The 20,372-nt window shown below is 31.7% G+C and overlaps 2 protein-coding genes across 2 annotated transcripts; both read left to right on the top strand.

Annotated features, from left to right (window-relative positions):
• The first annotated feature begins 13,903 nt into the window (after positions 1–13,903).
• On the top strand, positions 13,904–15,239 carry LOC141525695 (uncharacterized). The gene is made up of 2 exons (XM_074240259.1): positions 13,904–14,474; positions 14,550–15,239. The coding sequence occupies exons 1-2, from the start codon at positions 14,430–14,432 to the stop codon at positions 15,237–15,239; spliced, it is 735 nt and encodes a 244-aa protein (XP_074096360.1). The 5' UTR covers positions 13,904–14,429.
• An 82-nt stretch (positions 15,240–15,321) lies between these two features.
• Positions 15,322–19,170, top strand: LOC141525694 (uncharacterized). The gene is made up of 2 exons (XM_074240258.1): positions 15,322–15,678; positions 19,147–19,170. The coding sequence occupies exons 1-2, from the start codon at positions 15,322–15,324 to the stop codon at positions 19,168–19,170; spliced, it is 381 nt and encodes a 126-aa protein (XP_074096359.1).
• Positions 19,171–20,372: the final 1,202 nt, after the last annotated feature.

Raw genomic sequence — 20,372 nt, 5'->3', positions numbered from 1 at the left:
CAGTACCAGCTAGCACTGGTAGTAGGCAACATTCTTCTGAAGGAGACCTAACCTCGTGACATTCGTCAAGTTTCCCATGAATAATTCACTCTCGTGCTTTCCTTTAGGTATTTTTTCGTTAAAGTAAAAGGAATAGATAAGAGCGGAAAAAGTTAAAGATCGAGATAGAAATTTCTCAAGTTACGCGAGTGAGAAAAAAAATAAATTAGACCCGGCATTCCGTAGTATATCGAAAAGCAGGATTAAATAAAATTGACAAAATGAAAAACAGTTCAGATATTCCTACTCATTGCGAATCGATCTAGGCTAATAGATTGCAGATTGGAGGCTTTAACTATGAGTAACTTGGAACACCATCGAGAATACTTTACTTCCATTTTATTCATCATTGATTTATTTTCCATGGCGGCTAAGGTATAAATATCGCAATAATTAGAACTTTACTTGCATTGAGGACAAAATTCTTCCAATAGCTGTTAAAATTGATTGTTTCTTTTTTTTTTTTAAAGTAACATAAAAAATTTAAGGATTTATAATTATTTATTTTATTAAAAAAAAATAATTAATGACTTCATTGATTTTGACACGTATGTTTAAATGGAAAGATCTGGCAACAGTGCATTGTTGTGCCTCTACAATATATATGCGGAGAAAGTACTATTGAGATGAATGAGTATATGTATGAGACTCAGCTGTTCTCGCGGCGTAGCCAAATCATCAATATTTACGGCTATCGACAAACAAGATTAAAAAATGAAGCTCAACTTTAATTACTTGAATAATTCCATCGACCATTTTAGGCTGTTAAGATGTGAAGATATATTACAACTTCTCAAGTTTGTTGCATATGGTTTTTAATTTTTCAAAGTAAGGAGGTTAGTACCGGAAAAAGTAAAAAAAGTTATGATGAAAACCCATTAGCCATTCAAGACTCAATACAAGAATTCAAAAAATGTCATCTTAGAAGTTTTTTTTCAGAGAATTTAAACAGTGGATCATTTCAAAAACTCGTAAAAAAAGTATTCATTTAAATATATATTTTTTAAAGCTTTACTTTGAAGATAATTTCAATGAATATAAGCTCTGTTTTTTTGCACGTTCGAGTACGATATTCAAAACACAATTTTATTGAATTGTCCATTTAATGAAAATAAGTCAGTAATACGACCTATTTTTTTCTTAAAAATTAAATAAGCATCATAAGACGTGCATTTTCGGATTTTTAAAACTGTTATTTTAAGATTTTTATATTTTACTTTCTACCTTATTTATTGTATAAATGTTTTGTATAGTCTAACAGCAGTGATAGTTAAAATTCAAACAGCAGTGATTGATCATTAATCCAATGTATCTGCATGGCATATTGCCGAGTGAAGTTTAGTTTCTATGCTGTATATACAGCGAATTGAGTATGTGCAATTTGTCGTAATGAATCAAGATCTGCTTACACGGTTACCGGATTACTAGTCGTGCTCTGCTATTACCTATTCTCTAAGCATGTCAGATCGAATTACATAATTCGTCATCTTCCGTCTCTATTATCAACCGACGATCAAATGAAAATCGTTATTTAAATCAAATTCTAAATTCGTAACATATTTGAAATAATTCCATTTAAAATATTTTCTCACCAACTGAACGTAATTTTATAAAATCAAATCTAAAGAAACATCAATCACCGTACCAGGTTGTGATGTGAATGAAATATTAAACACGAAGAATAAAAAAGAATTTATGTGGATATGAAATAAAGTATGTTAGAATGAATGAAAAGAGAATGATGAGTTTAACGCGTAAAAGCCACGGCATGTCGGTGACACGTGTCATCTCTCGACGAGTAACCACACGCGGCTGTAATACATGTCAATATAGGCCCCTGTACTGGCTGTCCAAAGTTCTTCGGTTCATTGGGTGACGTTGGTATGCTCCCAAAACCGACAATGGTTTTTTATTATAAACATAATTTTAATTTTATTAACTACTCTATCCAGATAGAAATAATAATTTATTTGTTATCAATAAATACCTCTAATAATTTATTAACATTTTTAAAATTTTATGTCCATAGTTCCCAATTTTTTTTTTTTGTTTATTACTTGTCAAACATTTTGTTCATAATTTAAAAATCAAACTGTCTTTTAAACATTATCGGTATGACTAGAGAATTTCTTGACATCGTTCATTCGTCTCTCAGGAATTTACTTTTTTAAATTAGAAATAACATTAAAAAACTTGTGTGGAGGATAAAAATTTTGTTGGAATAGAAGTTTTTAATCAATCAATTAAAAATTCTATTAACAATAAATAAAAATTATCTATAGTCACTTGTATTCTATTTAACGGCAAATTTTGTTGCTCGAACGTAAAAAGACAAACAAAAAATATCGATATTGAATCAGTTAAATTTTCACTAAAACTAGTGATCTTACGAGATCAATCAGTAAATTCATTCTACTAATTTAACAGTCGTTTTCGTCAGTCATTAGTGAGATTTTTACTAATTATATCAGATATATCAAGCTTCACTTATTAAGCAATCGTTTGTGCTGAAAATTCAATGATTTATCATTACTTTTACGAGCGATAAATTTATTTTTCACTTATTCAGTTCTAGTTCTCATTGAATGGTCAAAGGATACGTTACTTATCGTATTATTGATTTTTATTGTTTAATAATTTACTTGTGATTTTTGTTAAAAAGTTAATAACAATGTTACTAAATCTTCTATGACATTAAATCTCTCTAATCAAAAAAAAAAAAAGGATTCTGTCAACTCGTTAGTTTTTTAAAAATAATTTCGAGATTTTCCGAGAAAATTCATAAATCGTAATTTTTTTGCACGACTATTAATGCGAAGCATTAGAATGTCTTTGATTATCGAAAAATTCTGTTTGCCTCTTTTTAAATTCATGTGGGACATTGAAAATATAAGTTTGAAAAAAAAATTTTTATATTCGAAGATGTTTTATTTTTTTTAAATTGAAATCTTTAAAATTTGTTTTAATTTATCCCTAAGTGTTTTGTCTATTATATAATGATTCAAAATTTTTGATAGTTAGTTTGAATTTAAGTTTGAGAATTTACTCTATGCCATGAAAAATTTTATGTTAATTGATAGTAAAATTAATTAGTTACATCAGGACAAATAATAAAAACTCTACAGATTTTTCATTAGTAAAGATAGTATCTTGCATAACTTGAATTTATATTGACAGAGTAATTAATAACATCAATAAGTAATTAAAGCCATTTTGTAATTACAAATATTAGAATAGTAACGCATCAGAAATTAATTATTTGATAAATAGATGCTGTCAAATATTAGTGCTGACACGGCGATTGATTTATGAGTATGTCATTATTTTATGAATTACTCTAATTTCAGTTGATTTATCACCATACGACTCATTTCAATATGATCATGTTATGATAAAATTCTTTTGAATAAAGCTGACTTTTGCATAAATTTGAAAAGAATCTGCTAATAATGACCGTGATAATCTCTAAGAAAGTGGTGGTTAATTAAGAATCGTAAAAGATGGTTATAATAAAAACTCTAATTCAACTGTAGGATGGTAAGTCACCAGACCATACTATGGTGCGTACGGTAAATACATGTATAACGTTACTGATTGTGGTCGGAAATACATTTCACATGAATATTCCACACTTGCCGTAGCTATAAAAAATTTCGTAAACATACCAACACACATACATATACGAACTAGCGCCTAACGCACATCCTTATTTAAATGAAATAAATCTTGTTACAAGTAATTTTGGTCCGACGGCGGGGCCTCCAAATGTTAAAGAGAAACAAGTTAAAGATGTAGAGAGAAAAAAAGTTATGAGAAGTATATATAATATATAGTAAGTGAAGAAAAAGAGAAGAGCATTATAAGTTTTTTAAAAACACTCTCCTCCATTGGCTTGAGGCGAATGGATTTCGTTCTATCATCCACGACTTTATGTCCAAGGATCTTCTTTCTCCATCATCTACACACCATCAATTCGACAGTATGAATATATTGATGTATCAAGGTATTCACGGACGTATATTTCCGATCTGTTAGTTTTAACTTTTTGTAACATATTCACTAATTTTTTAATTTTATTAAAATGAATATTTTTTTCGAATTTGAAACTTGGATATTCAAGTCTAAATTGAGTCTTAAAGCCTTTTTTCGAAAAAATGATGCCCGAAATTAATCCAGCACAATGATTTCTCCTAACAAATTCAGCGTGAAATTGAAATTATTGATAATAAAGACAGAGCGTTCCAGAAGTTAGACTTTGATAAAAATTTTCTGTTCTTTGAGAATCTCTCTTCAGATTATCGCTATCGCTTAACGTTTTTGAATTTATGCCAAAAACAAAACGAAGGTCTCTTTTTTCTTTCTTGTTTATTAACAATAATTTTAATTTTCGTTGACGAGAAAAATAACAATAACGTTTTTCTCAGAATATTCTTTCGAATTTAATAAACTATCATTAACATTGTTAGCCTACTAAGAACTAGTTTGCAGAAAACTCATTTCTCAAAAAGACTGTAGACAGAACTGTTTTTGAAAACAAAATTTTACAATTTCTTCGGTTTCATTTAAGACATAAATGAACGCAAAAAAATGTATACAAAATTGCACTTGTTTTGTTTTTTATTTTTAAATGTGAATTTTTATCATTTTATTTCAAAGTATAATTTTTTGTTAGCATATAAAGGACCAACGACAATGATTAAATAGCTGACCAAAAAATATTGACTATTCGTCATTGCAAGCATATTATCTTTTAAGATGAACACTTTTACAACTATCAGTATCATAAAAATTGTTTGACAAACTTTACGCCATTTGAAATTATTTATCAAAACAAAAACTTTTGCTCATGAAGAGTGATCAAGAAGAGTGCTCAAATCTCTTTAAAGACCCGTCAATAAAAATCAAAATTAAAAATTAAAAACACATCCCAACAAAGTTATACATGAAGAGAGGATGGAAACGCATGTACAAGCATATATTCATCCACTAGCTTTCCATATCAGATCTTAATATTATAAGTACCTGTACGATAATCGATGGCAGTTAAACGAAAGAGCCTCGGGCTAATTCCAGAGCAAGGATCGACGATCGGAAATCGTGACTCGTTGCGAACAAAACGGTTTTATTTATTTATTTATTTTAAAATTTTATTTATTTTTTTACTGATCAACCGAGGAAATTTTTTCGGGCACGTTAATCCCACTCGAGGAAAACTGCCTGGGGACCGAGGAATAATTTTGCATGGTGACCCTGCCGGGTATGTGTACACAAGCCATGATAAAACTGCTCAAAATATTTAAACGCACGTTATAAATGTGTGTATAGATGTATGAAGTATAGGTTCTATACGAAAGCTGGGTGTATTGTGTTAGCTTCCACTCAGTTCACCGTTCTGATCCGGTCGTACTCTATTTTTTAAATTAAATTTTATTTTTTGCTATGCGGTTTTTTCCCAACTCTCATTCACGGACTACGTGTACTTCTCTACGTGCTCTCGGATATATCGCCACGAGAATCGAGACACAGCAAAGAGAAGAAAAGACCGGAGTAGATGATGTGATGAGAACAAGTAAAGAGCAGGAGAACCAGGCAGGTTCACTCCTCCCTCCACTCTCCTCAGTCCAGAGTGGGCTTTTCAATCGTTTTATTTCGCTTAGTATAGCCTTGGTTCATTTTGCCGGTCTGCAGCGTTGTTGTCCCAGGAACCAACCGACCGACCCCTTCGTCTTGCCCAGAGGTTCGTTGAACGCTTCGTCCTCTTTTTCTTCTTCATCATCTTCCTCATTCTCGTTTGTTCCTTCACATTTAATTCTGTTCTTCGTATCGATACTCCTTTCAATCCATTAAGAGTCAAGTACTTTTAAGTATACGTGCCTCGTTCAAAGATCGGTCAACGTTACTTTGATGGTTAATGCAGTTGAATGTTAACTAACAGGAAGGCACGTGTCCTCATTACTCTTTCGGTTTATTTCTTAATTTCAATTTATACTACGAGTCATTTTACGGGCCGGAACTGATCAAACTTTTATCAAATTTAAAATTGAAAAGTTTTTTTAATAGTAAAGAGGAGAAAGAGTATGGACGTTGACGCAAAAAGATAGTCCAGTCGGTGAGACAAAAAATAGCACTTCGTTGAGACTTACGCTATTGCTGTTCCGATTTGGATAGAATTAAAAATTTCATAAGTTACTTTATGAGAAAGTTTTTAAGCTTTGACGGAAGTCTCTATAATCATTTTTTACTTAGTTATTAATTATTGAAATACGATTGACGAGAAAGTACGTAATTTTGGTTGCGCACGGATAAATGCTAGGCTGTTACATTCTTTTTATTATGCAAATAAGACAAGTATGGGCGAGAAAAATGAAACTGACGATTTGAAAAAGAAGTTTTTGATTTTCAATTTTAAAAAATCAAAGTTCAATTATAAATTGAAAAATTTTTGTTTTTAACTGTATGTTCAAGCAATCATATATAGTCATAGTGAAAAATAAACTTTTTTTCTATGAAAATAAAAGGATTTAAAATTACTTCAATTTTCACAGTTTACAAAAAAAAATTTTTTATGACCACAGCAGTTAAAACCGACTCTAAATAAAAATTAATTAAAAATAAAATTTTTTTTTTCACATCAGAATCGATTGAATTTTTTTGAATATAGTGTGAAAATGTGTTAGTTTATCATTTTCTGAAAGCCCTTAATTTCCAAAATGAAGTACTCAAGATTCCTACGAGTGACTTATGAATGTGAATATCAACAAGCTTTCATTTTTTTCCATCAAGTTGTCACACTAAAGAATAAAAACTATTCAAAGGGACATGAACAAAAGTTAGATAAATATTTATTACTACTGTATTTTTACTAATAAATTTTTATCTAGCACCTTTGAAGGTTCACAAAAATCTTAAGTGATAGAAAAAATCAAAGTTTTGCCTTGAAATTTTTTAGAATTGTAAAAGAAGTATAGATGCAATTTTTCAAAAATAATTTTCAAGTAATACTTTGAAATGAAAAAAATGACATGATACCTAATTGTTTTCAGTATCATCTATTTTATGTCAAAAATATCAAAAAACATTTATTTTCTAAAATTTTCCTTCGTAAGTTCATTATATTTTCATTCAAAATACGAAAAAAATTCTAAAACTCGTTCTAAACTTAGATAGACACATTACATTAATGGTTTTCGAACGACACTATCGTAGTTGATACTACAAGCTTTAATTCTAATTGAAAAATTTTTCTATACATATTTTTATGATGAGAAAAAAAGTTTCAAAATGTTGATTTTCCGATTTTCTATTCGAAAAAACCGAGTAACTGTTAAACTAAGCAATTCCAAAAATTTTCCATTTAATTTATCATTAGGACGGGCTTTTAAAAGATGATAAGCTAACACAGTTTCCTACGAGACTCGAAAAAATCGCTTTTTTTGCGCTGCCTTAATGTGTAGTGTAAGTATCTGACGGTAATTACCAAAAATGTAAATCAATCACTGTAAAACTGTAAGTAAATCCAGTAAAAAACAAAATAATGAAACAATCACGAATAACTTTCACGAAACTAAAAAATTTCAAATGTTAAATAAAATCAGTGTTTAAAATTAATCCACATCGAACTCCAAGTCACAGTTTGGAAAAAAAGTCACAAATAAGTAAAAACTAAAAACCACAAAACCATGTATTAAACAAATACTTCAACAAATTGAATTATTACTTTCGTCTCTTAGAACAAGAAACGTTTGACGCGCGTTTACTGAGTACAACCGTTCAGCTCGAGAACTCGCGCTCAACTGGTATCCGATAGTTGGCGCGGGATTGCTGTCAACCAATGGGCGTCGAGACTGCGCGGCGCATGACTTTAGTTGCCCTACCGCACACAGCATACAATCATCCCCTGGCTTATAGTTTGGTTACCTTCTTTTTAGTAGTATGGATTATGGGGACCCCAAGCATAGAAATATATGTTATTATTATTATTTCATTATTATCGTATATACACACATTCACAATAAAAGTAATTTAGAATGTATAGAAGGTAAAGAACCGACGAAACAGTTTACAGGCGAAGACAGGCTTTGGGATGGTAATCCAGGTGATGTCGCCACACGACGTGCTTCATTTGTGAGAGTAAATACAAAGCTATTCAGTGATATATTCATTAAATATCTTTTTTTTTATCAACTTAATCTTTATCTCATTGAATTTTTCTCTGGCTTCCGGCTATTCAAGTTTCCGTTTAAGACTTCCGTCCCTCGAGATCCAGAGAGCCTTTACAAGAGATTGATAAAAGTTGATTTGAATTGAGGACCATCCGGTATTTTCAAGCGACCTTTTAATTCATTTTATCTTGTCTGTAACTGCAGAATCATTAAAGAGTTGATTGTACTACACGAAAAGAAATTTTGTTTCTAAATTACCTAAAAAAACACACACAGAAAGAAAAATTTCTTGACTGGAGAACAAAATTCTTGGCTCAAGAAAATTTTTGGGTGCCTAAAGGAAGAACGAAGTTTTGTTGGCCGAAGTGAAAATTTTTCTTGAAATTCTATTCTTGGTGGAAGCTATTTTTTCTTAATTCAAGTTATCAGAAATACTTGATACAATAAATTTTTATATTTGATCAAGATTTTTAGATACTTTAGGGAAGCAGCGCCACCTATTTCAGCTGAGAAAAAAATTTTCTTACCTTGAGAAAATTTTTCTCTTGAATATTTGATACCCATTTATTGTTATTTTAGCGTGCAATTATACATATTTAATGAAAAAAAAATGATTCAATATTATTTCGAACTTTCCATTTGACATGTAAATCAATAAAAATATTAATGAAAATTTATTTCTATCGAGATATTTAATTTTTTGGAGCAAGAGGCTGAATTTTCTCAAAACACCCGAGTCGAAATCTCCAACGTTTTTCCAACGTCTCAAACGTTGGAATCGCGTTTGAGACGTTGGAAACGTTGGAAAAACGTTGGAGATTTCAACTCAGGCAACAAGATTTTCTTGACTTAAATAAATTTTCTTGGATCAAGATACGTATTTCTTAAAGCAAGAAAATTAATTTTGTTGGAATAAGTGAAATTTCTTGTGTGAAAAAAATTTTTTTTTCGCCCAAGAAAATAATAAGGCAGAAAAATATTTTCTTAGCTCAAGTAAAGCTTTGTTTAAAGTCGCATAAACTACTAAGATCATGAGCGACTACGGTAGGGGGTAAACTTTTGAGATTAGAACTCGTTCTATCTTTTTGGGCTCAGCAGAATAATACACTTCAATATCGGGAGGCACTGTCGTGCCTCAAGCCAAGTACATGTTCAACAACACACATAAAATGTGTGTGAACGTGTAGGCGTAAAGCTACAGTACCTCTATTCTCGAGTCAGATGTCAACATAACCTCTCTCTATTTTCAACTTGATTTATTTTATTATTATATACATGTCAACGCTTGTCACGCGCTTTGAATAGTTTAATTATTAGTTCTTTCTATAAAACAGCAATAATTATATAGTTTTTTTAATTTTTTAGCGTTATCTTAATTTATAAAATTTTCGCTCCCCCGTTTTACGATACTACGAGAGATTTTACTAATTTCGGTCGAATTTTTTATTTCGAAGTTGGTACTGTTCAATTTTCTGCGAATAGTATACCACTTCGAGTATGAGAGTTAGTCCGTTTCCATTTGACGCCTGAGATCCTCTCCGGATAGTTACTCTGCTCCAGATTTTTTTATTTTCAAGTTGGTACATTCCATTTTGTTAGAATAGTATACTACTGTATAGTATCAGAGTTGTTCATTCCCATTGAAAGTTTGATAAAATAGGCGGTTAATTCAAATCTAGTCTATTTAAAATTGTAATTTTATTCTATTTAACGTTTGATTTTCATGATTCTTTTTATTGTTATTAATAATATTATTGTTATCACTATTTAAAGTTGTTATAATAATGAATATTTGTTGTAGATATTTGATGTAAATGTATAGTGTGAATTGTTTTCATTACTTTCTCAGCTTTGAACTGGGATACTTCTAAATGTATCCAGCAGGTGTCACTATGTGCCAGAAAGGCGCGAATTTGAATTCATTTTAAATATTATATTAAAATTAATTCAAATTTATTGTACTCATACATAATCCTAATACATGCCCAGCTGTAAGCTGTATTGCTTCTAGATGCACCTGGCATGTCTGAAAAATTAAGCTGTTATTTTGAATTTAAATTCATTCACTATTTCTTTACATGTATTTGTAAAATAATTAACACAACTTTATTTTAGAAAACTTTTTATTATTTTATTGTTTTTAATAATAATACTTATATATTTTATAATATATAACTTTATATATAACTATAATATATAACTTATATATATAATATATAACTATATATATAACTTTATATATAACTATTATATATAACTTTAATACTTGTATATTTCTGTCTTTATCATAATTATTGTTATAGAGATATTATTATTATTTTGTTATTAAATGCTCAGGGGGGTTATCCCCGGAGTCCGATTCTCCGAGGGCCCAGCCTGAGCTCCATCCGTTACTGCTGGACCACTCCGCACAACAAGGCGGTTAGTGATCACAGCAGGCTAAAGTCATTTCCCTTAAGAGACGGAGAGAACCAAGTAAAACAGCCTTCTGCATCCTAACTGCCAAGAACTCAGCTTTTGATGAGCAAGCTGGAACTTTGGCAAGTGAGGATACAAAAGACTGTTTCATCCCTCCTAGGACGCCAACAATCAGGACGACAAGCTTGACACGGTAACCTGGGTAAAGTTTGCCAATTTCAAACAGGAGATCCTGATATATTTGTCTTTTGTGCTCTTCTTTGGCTGAGATGTTGTATTCAGCCGGGGCCGAGAACTCAATGACATAAATGTCACGAGTGGCCTTGTCGAAGAGCACAATATCAGGTTTGTTGTGATCTATCCGCCGGGTTGTTGCAAATGGCATGTTCCAATAAATTTTGCAACTGTCATTCTCAACAACCTGGGGAATATCTCCTGGCAAATAAGGCAGCACTGGTGTCACGTCAATACCGTAGCAATGACGAAGATAGTAGTACAGTACTCTCAGGGCAGCATTGTGACGCTGGATATATGCACCTCTCGCCAGCACTGGACATGCCGACAAAAGGTGCATAAGCGTCTCCGGATGTTGTCTACACCTCCTACAGGACGTGTCCGGAAGCTGCACCTGGAGCACCTTGCTACGGTACTCAAGAGTGTTAATGACACCATCTTGGCAGGCAAATATGAACCCTTCAGTCTCGGACATCAGGCCCGCTGACTTTAAGAAGGAAAACGTCAGCTGGATGGACAAGCCATGATCACGCACGTGTTTAAAGAACACGCTGTGCATGGACTTGTCCATCAGTTCGCCAAGGAGTAGTTTTTCCTCGGCGTTCCTGATGACGCTCTTAAATTCCTCCTTTCGGAGTTCCATAAGAGCGTTTATTTCTCCAAGACCAAGGGTTCTTGCCGCATATATTGCTGCCTTATACAAGAATGACCCCTTATGCGCATTTTCATGTTTATGTACAATTTGCATAAGAAAGTCATCCTCGTCTGCAGTGAAATTGACAACTTCGTGAGTTAAACCCAGGACCAAACGGTCGTGAAGCCGCTCCAAACTCTGCAAACCTCTCCCACCGATGGACCGGGAGAGGTATAATCTGGCGACTGATGAATTGGGGTGCATGCTCCGATTCATATTAATGATCTTACGGGTTTTGATGTCGAGATCTCGTAAATCCTTTCGGGTCCATTTCAGGACACCGAAAGAGTATAGTAAGACTGGGACAGCGAGCATGTTAGTAGCTGAGACTTTGTTTTTGCCGGAAAGTTCGGAGGACCAAATTTTCCGGAGTCTCCTAACATACTCGCTCTGGAGAGTTGTTCGGACTTCAGAGACCGCATGCATGCGGTGCTCTTCCATTCCTAGATATCTATACAACTCCCCGGCGTCTAATTGGCTTAAGACGCTCCCATCCACTAATTCGACATCATCACCAGTATCAGAGCACTTACCCCTCGCCAGATGTACGACCGCACACTTGTCCAACCCAAAAGACATTCCGACATCTCGTGTGTACTCTGCTACGATGTTGAGGGCCGCTTGTAGATGATCTTTATCAGCGCTATACAACTTCAGATCATCCATGTAAAGCAGATGGGTAATCGAATAGTTTCGATCACCCGGAGGCCCCACAGAGTACCCATGAGTTTTACGGAGAACAACAGATATAGGCAGCAGTGAAATGCAAAACAGCAGAGGGCTCAAGGAATCGCCTTGGAAGACCCCTCGTTTGTACTCTACAACTCCGGTTACGTGCAATGCGTTTCCACTTCCAATGTGAAATCGCGTTCGCCAGAGCTGCATTGTACGCCGAATACATTCCACTATTTCGGGATTGACTCCCAGGCATTTGAGTAGATATAAAATCAACTCATGTGGAGTTGAGTCAAATGCCTTGCGATAGTCAATCCAAGCCATTGACAGGTTGCGTTGATAGTAGATCGCATCTTGTAAGACGCATCGATCCACTATCAGGTTCTCCTTGCAACCTGACAGGCCTCTTTTAGTGCCACGTTGTTCATATAAGAGATATTATTATTATTATTATTATTATTATTATTATTATTATTATTATTATTATTATTATTATTATTATTATTATTATTATTATTATTATTATTATTATTATTATTATTATTGTTATAGTTATGAAGATTATTATTTAATTAATCTAACATCCGGCCCTCAGTCGAAGGAATTTTGAGTAAACACATCGCGACGACTAATATAAATTATTGTAGTTATAATTTCAAAAAACACGGGAAATTTTAAAGTTAAAAATTCATGTGAAATTTTATTATCATTATTGCAATAATAATAATAGCAATTATAATTCTTCCTGTTTAGAAAAGGATGCTAAATTATTAGTTATTAAGAAAATTATTCATTTTTATTCCAAATAGCGCGCGAAAATTCAATTTTCAAAATTTCAATCAAAATTTTATTATTATATTTATAACCTTATTCCTTGAAGGGGAAGGATGCTATACTAAAATAATAATTATTATTTGTTAATACCGATGTACATACACTATTTGTATGACTTGTATCGTTATAAGTCGACTAAAATTACGTACAGTAAGTCATTTAAGTGTTTCCAGGTACAAATCAAAATTTACTATCAATTTTAAATCACATTATTTTGTTTCGTTTGCTGATAAGGCTATTAATTTCTCGAGTGTTAATTTGAATAATAATATGATTAAGACAATGAATTATGAAAAATTGCCGCAGTTAACAAACGATGGAAATTATCATGCGCAACAATTACTGGCTACCCTTAATGATATCGAGTATAGGTTATATATACCAAGCACGAAAAACTTGCAAAATATTGTACGGTGACTTATTACATGGTGAATAATATGATGATCAGTAAGTAATTTTTTTCTCTACTTCTGTTTTTTTCCTTTGATGTAATTATTATCATTCTCTCTTTACAGTGAAGTACAACGAGAATAAGAGCGTAAAAGATGTGATTGTAACAAAAAATGCGAGATATTATGTATGTAACAACTATTTGTTAGTAAATTATTAGTAGAATCCTCTACTAAGCCTGCCTATGTATATGGTTGATAAATCCATTTTTATCAGTCTCTACAAGGGACAAATTTTAAATACTCTGTGAGAATGTAAAAAACGAAAGAACAAATGCAACGTTTTGTATGAAATATGTAATTTTTGTATTTCTAAATGGCGGAAATTGTAATTAAGAAAAAATTTCAATGTAAATATAATTTCTAAAAAAAATCTTAAATTTACTTTCCCAGTCAGCATCCAAATCAGAAAGACTTCTGGAAGAAGTCTTTTCAAAGACGTCCATAAGAAGTCTAAATATGATGTCTTAACGAATTCATCAATCAGAACTCTTAATCAAGAAGTCGACAGGAAATCTTTTGACAAACTTTGTAAGACTTCTAAAATATGAGCTCTTCAAGTAGTTTACTTACTGAACTCATAAAACATCAATAATCTGAGCTTTTTAAGAGGTCTTTTTTCTGACTTCGTAAGATGTCATGAATATGAACTCTTTCAGAGGTCTTTTTGCTGAGGTAGGATTGAATTGTATTGGCGCATGCGCACAACGATAGAAATTTTATTTTTTATCTCTGTTTTAATATAACCTATAAGTGTATGGTACGTTTTCTGTTTACATTCAGCGTCGAATTGCAAAACTTTAATTTAGTGAAATCAATTAATTATTTATAACCAGTGATTTCGTAATTTGTAAATTAAAAGTTCTAAAAATAATGTAAGTGCATATTCTTAGCTAATTAATATTTGACTGTGTATGATATTTCATGTTTTTATCAGTGATAAATTTGAGAAATCATTCGATTTTAAAGGTAACGTATACATTTATCCAAAAAATAAATATAAATTATGATTTTTTTTTTTATTTAAAATATTTTTTTCTCAAGATGTCTGAAAGAAAAAGATTCAGTGAACTGTCTAAGAGTCAGAAAAATCGAAGATTGAAAAAACGCTGTGAGCAGGCAATTTTGGAGACTGCACGTGCAAAAGCATCGGTTGATACTTCGTTTGATAATGATCCAGTTATTAATAACAGTGTAATGAACAACGACAATAATTATGACAGTGATGATTTCAGTTTACAGTCGATTCATTTAGATAATACCGTAACCGATATCTCTTTAAAGACTTACATAGATAATAATGATAATTCTCATTGTACAACAACAAAAACAACATCAACAGTAACAGCAACAACTACTACAACTTCTATCACTTATAATAATAATAATAATAATTGTGATATCGAAGTACCAATTCCTTTAACCAAACAATTAGCTCAATGGAAATGCGAATTTAACATTACTCAAGCTGGATCAAGTGCTTTACTAAAAATTATTAGAAATGTGGAGTCAATAGAAGAGTTAAAAAGTCTTCCAAATGACAGTCGTACCTTAATTGATACTCCTACAGATACTACTATTCGTGAGGTTGCACCAGGAGAATATTTCCACTATGGACTGAAAGAAGGATTAATTGATCAATTAAAAATTGTCGATATAAAACAGATTACAGATATTATCCAGATTAGTATACACATTGATGGTTTGCCAATATCGAAGAGTTCAAAACGATAACTGTATCCTATACTGGGAGAAATTTTTCCAAAAGTCTCTGTACCATTCGTTATTGGTATATACCATGGACTGAACAAACCAAATGACTAATGAATTTCTTCAAGATTTCATTAATGAGTACAACAATCTGAGAGAGGAAGGTTTCGAGTATGATAGTCATAAATTTAAAGTAATTATAAGGGCTGTCATTTGTGATTCACCAGCGAGAGCTTTTGTAACCTACACAAAAGGTCATGGTGGTTTTTATGGTTGCGGTAAGTGCATTCAAGAAGGAGAATATAGTGACCATCGAATGTTATTTCTTGATATGGATGCACCATTACGCACTGACTCGAATTTTATAAATCGTTTAAATGAAGATCATCATTTAGGAAAATCAGATTTTGAAGATATTGGTGTTGGTATGGTGTCTCAATTTCCAGTGGATTACATGCATCTTGTTTGTCAAGGAGTATCAAAAAAAATACTGACTTTGTGGACGAAAGGATGGCGACTAAATGATAAAAAATTACTTAAATTAAGTCACAAAATGACTGAAAATCAATATTATTATTATAATTTTTATGAGTATTACATAACAACAATAATAATTTAACAATTAATATTAATAAATTTATAGCATGAATAAATAATATTTATTAATTTATAATAATAATATTCTGCAAATTTTCTATATGAAATCAGAAAGAGCTCTCAATTCTGACTACTATAAGTACTCTTTTATTTGAAGTCATAAAGAGCTCTTAATTCGGATTTCTGCAAGACATCTTTTTTTTGAACTCAAAAAGACTTCCTAATTCTAACTTCTGTAAGCTCTCTTTTTTTTTTGAACTCAGAAAAAAGATCTCTTTGAGAATATTTGTGGAAGTCTTATATTACTCTTAAAGTGGCGCATTCGACGTCCTCAAGACGTCTTAGAGACACCATTCCGTTAAAAATTACGACGTCCAAATCTTAAATAGGAGTTCATCAAGAACCTCTAAAGACATCATATTGTTTACTGGGTTGATGATTTTTTTAACTATCCGTTAAGAAAATCGAAGATTTTCAAAAATCGTAAAGTCATTGGTTTTACCTCGTGTTTCGAAAATCGAGTGCTCATCACGTCAAAAGGAGAAATTTTCACAAAAAGATGTAAAATCCGAACAAAAACAGCTCCACTGTAAAAAATTACGCCAAGTACACGTTCACAACTCTTGATTTACAAAAATGCCAAGGAGAAATTATTCTTTTACAAAAAGATGTAAAATAAAAAAAAAAAAACAGACCAAGTAGCCGTTATGATCTTTCATAATTGAAAAAATTTTGTGATAAATTTAACAAATAAAAACAATTTTTTAGGCGTACTTGGCGTGCGTCATTGAGTACCCAAAATTTTTTCAGATGAATCGTGATAACGTGATAATACCCCTCAGGTAACTCATTGATGTCAAATATCAGTAGTTCAATAATCACCTTATCTCCTGTTCTTTCCCTCTTCACAGCATTACTGCATGTGTCTGATAGAAGTTTGATTAAACATCGTTTTTAATGTACAACTTTTAATAACTTTCCAATGAATGAACTGATTTTCAAGTGGCTGGCAGCATTCAACGCCCTTTTTTAAGCCCCGTAAAGAATTTTTAAGTTCGCATTGATCGAACGTTAAAATTTAGGAGTACTTCCGAAAAAAACACTTTTTTCGGTTTTCTTTCGTTCACGATATCTTTTGAACGAATTAACCGATTTTGACTGGTCAAGCGGCAATTGACGTGATTTTTCAAGATCAAGAGCTGATTAGTTTTTGGAGATAATCGACTGAGCCGTTTAAAAGTTATTCCAAAAAAGCAACTTGAAAGCAAAAATTTTTCTCAAATTTTTTCAAGGTTTTTTTGAGATATCTTGAAATCCATCTATCGGAATCGGTCAAAATTGTATTCAAAATCCAAGTTCGTTCATGTTTTTTCAAATGGGCCAACCACGATGAAATCGGTAAAGTCGTTCATAAGATATGGGAGGTTTACACACACACACACACACACACACACACACACACACACACACACACACACACATTATTCTCTTAATTTTAACTTTTCAATTTAGTTCAATTTTTGTGCTATTAACAATCCGTGAATTTGATAAAATTTACTGTGTCATTAAAGATAGAATCGTACCTTTCGTAGATGTTGTGTAATAACTTATTAATACTGCCAAGGTTTGAATAATTTTAGTTGTGTTCTACCAAAAAATATATAGTAATGAAGTGTGAAGGGCTTTGAGATGTCCGTTTGTGAAATATTCTGCTACCAAGTTATATTTATTCAATTCCGATACGTAAATCCAACCAAAAGTAAAAACAACAAGACAGGTACCATATTTATATATGCCGATAAATGAAACGACCATATAGTTAAATACAAGACGTTGGTGTAGAAATAAGTGTTGAATTTTTAAAATTATACTAAAAGTATTACTTCTGTGTTATTCCTGAAATTTTTTTCTCAACAACAAATCCAATCGAAAAAATTTAATAATCACTGATCCAAACAGTGACCTATATATCGAGCACTCTTTTAAATCAGGAGTCAAAAATTTTACATCTCCTTCTTACGATTAGAGGTTCCTTGGTTAAGTGCCGAAAGATTGAAGGATAAAAGAAATTACGCTCAGTATGATTAAAGTTATGTTACTATAGAGTAATCAACAGTCAGCGATAGTATACAATGAAATTCAATATTCTACAAACAGTTTAAATAATCCATCATGACTTTTTTGACTAAAAAGACTAAACACTCAAAACTGAAGCGAATAATACTACACTGTTGAAAATTTCAGTAAAATTACAAATTTTTTACAAAAAATAATTTTAGTAAAATTATAAATCAGTATAGTTGGGAAATACAATATACATAAAAATTTGAGTAATCTACCAAAATATTGTTTGGAAACTTACTAAGATGAGTTGTAATTTTACAAAATTCATGTAATTAATCTACTCAGATTGTAATTTTACCAAACCGTGGGTCAGTTTTCGATAAAAAAAAATTTTTAAATTTACACGCATTTTTTGTCATTTGATTTAATCCAATTTTTTGTGAGGTTAAAACAAAATATTGAAACTCAAATTACTATTAGGTGATTGAAAGTATACAAATATTTGTTATATTCTTATAAATCTGGCTCTTAGAAATACCATGGTGCGTAGCGTAATTTGATAGAAAAAATTTAATATTCATATACGTTTTGTAACCCGACCAAAAATTTAAGCTCGGCGGTGGTTCGTTCCGAATTAGGCATGCCCAGTTCCAAGCTCGCGCCGAATCAAGAAGCCAAAGTTGGCCCACGCCCCGAAAGTAACGCAGTCGCGATTTTGGGTCTAACTTGGTTTCCGACAGGCGGTGGTTTGGATACCACACTTGCTGGTGACTATCTAAGCCTCATTTGGCCCGAATTTGGCTGACTTACTAGGCAACAATTCGGAAACCGAATTCGCACAGAAGAATTCAAATTTAATCCTTTCTTTGTTTTTAGCTATTTTTATTATAAAGTAAAAATTAATAAAAATGCATGCTGATTTTTGTAATTTACTTTCAAAATATAAGTATAAACATTGACTTAAGGACAAAATTTTTTAAATATTAAGTGAGTAAAAAAAAAAAGAGTGTGTGTACTCATGTACACGCGTTAGAAGTTATACTTCTTTGGCGTATAGAAAAAAAATAACTAAAATTCAGTGGTGATTAACGATAAATATTATACTAAAATTAATTAAAAAGATTACATTTAAATGAAAAACGTTTTATTTACGTGAAAATATGACTTTATTTACGTGAAAATATGACTACATAGTAAAAATATACAATCATTATGACTATGAATTAAATATATTTATAAATATTTTAAATAAACTATTTTATACTTGTAGATTCTTCTCGTAGTGACTGAATAGGGACGTGAGTAACAAGAGGTTTGTGGTAGCTAAAATATGATATAAATAGTCTTGTTGAAACTGTAGATAAGTAACTTGTAAATACACCATCAATAGTGGTGCCATGCCGTGTTGTTCAAACTGAAGTGTCACTATTAATTGATAGATTTAAATCGTCATTAAAAAATTTTATCAGTGGCTCAGAAGTCTTTGAATTAAAGTTTATATTAAAGTCTCCACTCAAAATCATAGGTAACTTATCCTCATTTTTACCCATATAAGATGCTCCAATTGTTGTGAATGGAAATAATGTTCTTTTCAAAAAATAAATAATGTCTTCAATTTTTTGATTTGGAGAAATATAAATTGCAACTAAAACAATTTTATGACCATCTTCCATTACATACTCCGCTACACAAAATTCACCTACGGTCGACTTTGATGAACTTACAAATTCGGACTGCCTGACTGTGGTATCAATGCAAGGAGTAATAATATTTGTAGTATCGTTTGCATTGTGATAAATAGCAACTCCTCCAGCTCGATGATTTGATCGTTTATATTGAACGATGCAATTAAAATGTGGTATGCTAACTGATTCAGTGTCATCCAGCCAAGTTTCATTTAACATCAAAATCTGTGATTTTTGTATAACTGAATCATTTAAGTCAATGGAGTGAGCGCGTAAACTTTGACAGTTGAAAGTATACACTGTCAATCCTTTTCTTTGGCTAATGAAATTTAAGATATCGTCCTTGATAGTAATCAAACGATTATTCGAGAGTCGTTGAAATTCAGTTCGCAGATTAGCGACTGCAGTTGAAGGTCTTCGTCCATGAAAAAATGTTTTATCATTTTTTTATCATTTTATACATTATCTCTTGTAGTGATGTATAACCCATCGACACTTGTAATGCGTGATAAAGCGACATAAACTAATGATAAGGGATGTGTTTTATCATATTCATAGACAATTTCAGGGTATGTACTCCCTTGCGACTTATGAATAGTTGTTGCACAGGCACAAACTAAAGGTAAATGCGAACGTTTAACATTAGTCGTTTTACTGTTATTTAGAGAAATAGTCGAAGATCTTCTCGTGATAGGCACTGCTGTTTTACTAATTTGATGCGCAGCTACATGTCCAGCGACTTTTCGTCGAATTTTTTGACCAATCTTCAATGAGTTTGGGAACTCAAGCCACGCAACATTTACGTCTCTAT

The sequence above is a fragment of the Cotesia typhae genome, unplaced genomic scaffold, assembly GCF_013202065.1.
Source record: "Cotesia typhae breed Kobodo isofemale line unplaced genomic scaffold, CoteBio_Ctyphae contig_27, whole genome shotgun sequence".
NCBI lineage: Eukaryota > Metazoa > Arthropoda > Insecta > Hymenoptera > Braconidae > Cotesia > Cotesia typhae.
This window is presented reverse-complemented; position numbering and strand designations above follow the sequence as displayed.